Below are 4,290 nucleotides of genomic sequence, written 5' to 3' on the forward strand. Positions count from 1 at the left end.
GGGCTTCCCTTTTCACCCTTCTACCTGAGAAATTTCAAGATGCCACTGTTGGTCATTTTGACTTAACTCAGGATTTAATTTTCATCCTATTTCCTTTTTAGTCTGCCTGTCCAGCTCCACAATCCCCGTTCAGGCCTTTTTTTTCTAGTTATAAACAGTTCATAGCCGGCTGTGGCTGTTTGGTTTTAAATGGAAACTGTCTCTTTAAATTTTGAGGCAATCTGTGCACATGAGTAGTAGAATCCTCTGGGGATGGGAGTGGGGTGTCCACTCAGTCAGGCACCTACTCTAGTCACCAGAATGGAGATGCACAGACAATGAGAGCTGAATGAACAGATACCAAAATAAAAAGAATATCCACACCTTTATCTCTGCGGTCTGTCAGGCATCCATGGCTGCTCTGATCCTTCTCCCGCTTGGTCTCACCCAAGATGGTGGCCTTGGGAGCTGTTGAGTGTCTCAAATTAGAAAACAATGGATTTCTTGCTTCTGCTACAACTCCCCCTAGCTGTAAGCCTTCCAACCTTCTAAATATTCCTTTATATGTGGTTCAGAGTTCTGGCACCATCCCCTGAGCCTGCTTGGTCCGATTTTCTGTGTTGTTGCTGACGGAGCTTTTTTCTATACTTCCACCCTCTCTGCCATCTTGTTTGTTCTCCTAATATTGTTTCTTCTTGAGGTAATATCTATCATTGTAGTCTGGCAATGAAAACTGTTTGTGTCCTCTTTATTAACTGAAACCAGAATAGCTCTGGGTAGTTCATTCAGAAAGGAAAAGTGCAACTAAAATTTAATGGCTATTGCTATACTTTTTGGATGAGTACTTTTTTTTTTTGGTTAAGGCATTTGATGAACAATAAAGTTTTCTATTTATACTGCTGACCACTTTGACCTCCTTGTGTAATAATATTACTTTTCCCCTACTCAGGTTTCCATTTATACAGACACAATCTTAGTCTCTGTCTCTCTTAGCAGCTTGAGATAATAGAAATTTCCTTATTTCCCTAATTTTTTTTTAAAATCACAAAGTACTTTTTTGTTTCAGTTGTGGCTAAGGTCACCTGTATGCCATTTCCCAAAGTACACCTAACAGCAGAATCAGTCATACTTATTAAGCCCCTTAACTGATCTGTTGATAATAAAATGGTAATAACAGGAGTAGAAAATATACATTTTCACTCTAATGCATATTGCCTAAACTTGCTTGTTTTATCCATACTTTTTTTTTTTTACTCTCAATACATTTCCCTTATTATTAATTACTGTGATCATTATTCAGGGGCAGAGGTATTAGTTGTTTATGGAACAATTTTAACCTTTCAGTCAGAATAATGTTAAACAGAAAATCTTCTCTAACTATGATCTAATGGGCCAAATATAATAATAGATAATGTATTTGTATGTCACTTTATTGGTGGAGCATCATGGCTTCATATAATAAGCATTGGACTATGAACCACGAGGTCCATGTTCAAGCCCACCAGCCACACCATAGGAGAAAAACAAGGTTTTCTATTCCTGAGACAACATGTCACTTTATTGTTTTGAAGCTCTTTTTCATAAATATTATTTTAATTAATCCTCACAACAGGCTGGTGAAAGACATTATCAACACCTGTGTTTTTCATAGCTGACAAAACTTAGATTGAGAGAAAATAAGTGGGTCCTTCTTACTAGGCAGACAGCTAGTGTGATTCATCCGTGGTGTTTCACATGCTAGAAGTTTTGGTGTGGTACTGTGGGTTAATATACCAGTCTGCAAAGCTGCTTGAACTGCAAGGTTGGTGGTTCAAGCTCACCAGCTGCTCCTTGGAAACCCTATACAGGTTACTATGGCTTGGAACCAACTCAGCAGCACTTAACAACAACAACATCTCACATGCTGGGTTAGCTGCTTTTAAAAATATTTTTTGTATTAATTAATACAAAAATTGCCCACACTCTAGCTGTAGAATTTATTTTAATCTACTTTTAGAAAAGACAAATGTGTAATTTTTCAACATAATCTCCTTGCTTTTCAGCATACTTTATCCATCTATCAATAAGCTTTTGTAGTCCTTTATTTAAAAAATGTTTTAGGCTGAGCTGTGAGCCATGAATGTGCCACTGTCTTCACTTCTTCATCAGAGTTGAATCCTGGTCCTCAAAGGGCTGCTTTTAGGGAACCAAACAGGTGAAATCTGATGGATCAAGATTAGGACTATTAAATAAATAAATAAATAAATAAATAAAGATCGGGATTATAAGAAGAATGCTTTAACATGAAGTTTTTACACTATCAACAGTGTGGACAGAGGTGTGTGAATGTGCATTGTCATGCAAGGTCACAATGCCCTTGGATATCAGTCCTTTATGTTTAATTAGAAGTTCAGGCATCGGCTCTTCAATAAGCATCTCACTGTAATGAGCACTATTGATTGTTGAGCGTTTTTCCTGATAGTGTTCCAATACTGCCCCTTGAGAATCCCAGAAAACTGTAAGAATCAATTTTCCAACTGATGGTTGACTTTTGAACCTTTTTCTGGTCAACGATTAAGGATATTTCCATTCCATACTCTGTCATTTACTCTCAGGCTCATAGTGATGAGTCCATGTATTGTCACCAGTAACGATTTTTTAAAAGAAACTTTTACCTTCCTTCTAGTACCAGTCCAAATTTGTCTGCAGATGTACAGATGCTTCTATTTATGTTCTTCCATGACTTGTTTTGCACAATGTTTTTAAACCTATGTTTGTCATGGATTATTTCATAGGCAGAACCATGGTTGATTTGCAAATGATCTGCCACATGATCCCTGTCACTGGTCTATGTGGCAGAATCATTTCATGTATATGTTCAATGTTGTCATCAGCTGTGAATGTGGACAGGTGTTTTAATATAACCAGAGAGCAGACACTTTTTCACTCACCCTTGTATATGTAAATGATTTCTTTAAAAGTTCAACAAGTTCTAAAGAGTTTGCAGAAAAGTAGATCCCCACTTGCTCTTCCTAGAGGCAACTAGTGATACCAGTGTCTTTTAATTCTGGAGAAAGCCTTTGAAAATACAACTAGCTAGTTCTATAGATATATAGGTATATTGTGTCCTAAAACAAATAGTACCATACACTATGCGTTGTTCTTTTCTGTGTTTTGACTTAACAATCTACTTTGATCATCATTACATATCAGTACATATAGACTATCTCATTTTTTAAGTGACTGTACAATATTTTATTGTACTTCATGTTCTTTTAAGTTAATACTTTACTTGATGGACAAAATCTTGCAGGTGAAGAAGAGAATCCCATGGAAGCAGAGAAAGCAAGTTCAAAAGCCTCTGAAGTATCCATAGTGGAATCAGAGAAAGTAGGTTCCGAAGCCTCTAAAGTATCTGTCCTGGAAGCAGAGGTTGTAGGTGGTGAAGAAATTTCAGGTTACACAGATGCCGTCATAGTAGGAAACCCAGTTTGTCCAGAAAGTGTGGGCACTGCGCTGATGGAGATGGCAGCAGTTGGTGCGGACATAGGGCCAGAGGGAACAGATGGACCCACAGGTGAAACCACAAAAGTCAATGCCAACACAAGCCCAGGAATTACAAAGGCATCTCCATATGAGGCTGTTGTCAGTAATGACAACAGTAATGACAATAGTAATAACAAAGATATAACAAAGAAGGAAAGCTCTGATGAACATGCTGAACTAGAAAAAGAAATTTCTACAGCTGAGTCTGGATCTTTTGTTGAGGATATTTTACAGGAAGAACCCAGTGTTGGTTCTGAGGGTGTCTCATCTTAAGGTTAATCTCATGCTGGTAGACGTTTCAACAAAACATGCCACCTATCAGAGTGTCTGATAAGTGCTTTTTTGTTTTTAGGAATTGTAGTTTTTAGCAGGGATTTTTTCTAGAAAACCTTGATGTGCCTTGAAGATTTTTTTGTATCTACTGATGGATTTTAGGATTGAGAGATTTGTGATTTTACATTTTAAGAGTTATTTACACTCTGATATGAGGATATAAACTTGTAGTAATGAGATTAAATAGTTTCATTTTTGTTTAAATTATCTAAGAATTGAACTCTCTATATAACCCCTATTTACTTTTTTTGTGTCCTATTTACTTTGTCTGTGTTTTTACCTTTACTAGATGTGGATCTGTATTATTGGATTCTTATTTGAACTCATGTAAATAAAAAATTTTAAATCTTTAGTGCTTTTGCTTTTATTCACTAATATTTATATTTGTAAAAATATATTGTTTATTAATGTACACATATGTAAATTACATGAAGAAATTAAACACTTTCAATA

At 36.2% G+C, this 4,290-nt stretch overlaps 1 protein-coding gene across 1 annotated transcript in view; it reads left to right on the forward strand.

Moving 5' to 3' along the window:
- The window catches only part of MGARP (mitochondria-localized glutamic acid-rich protein), a 24,536-nt gene extending 20,759 nt beyond the window's left edge, over nt 1–3,777 (forward strand). Inside the window, exons 4-5 of the mRNA XM_006872235.1 lie at nt 3,272–3,307; nt 3,353–3,777. Of these exons, the coding sequence (XP_006872297.1) occupies nt 3,272–3,307; nt 3,353–3,777 (461 nt within the window). The remainder of the gene's footprint in view (nt 1–3,271; nt 3,308–3,352) is intronic.
- The last annotated feature ends 513 nt before the right edge of the window (nt 3,778–4,290 follow it).

This window comes from Chrysochloris asiatica, unplaced genomic scaffold, assembly GCF_000296735.1.
Source record: "Chrysochloris asiatica unplaced genomic scaffold, ChrAsi1.0 scaffold00187, whole genome shotgun sequence".
NCBI lineage: Eukaryota > Metazoa > Chordata > Mammalia > Afrosoricida > Chrysochloridae > Chrysochloris > Chrysochloris asiatica.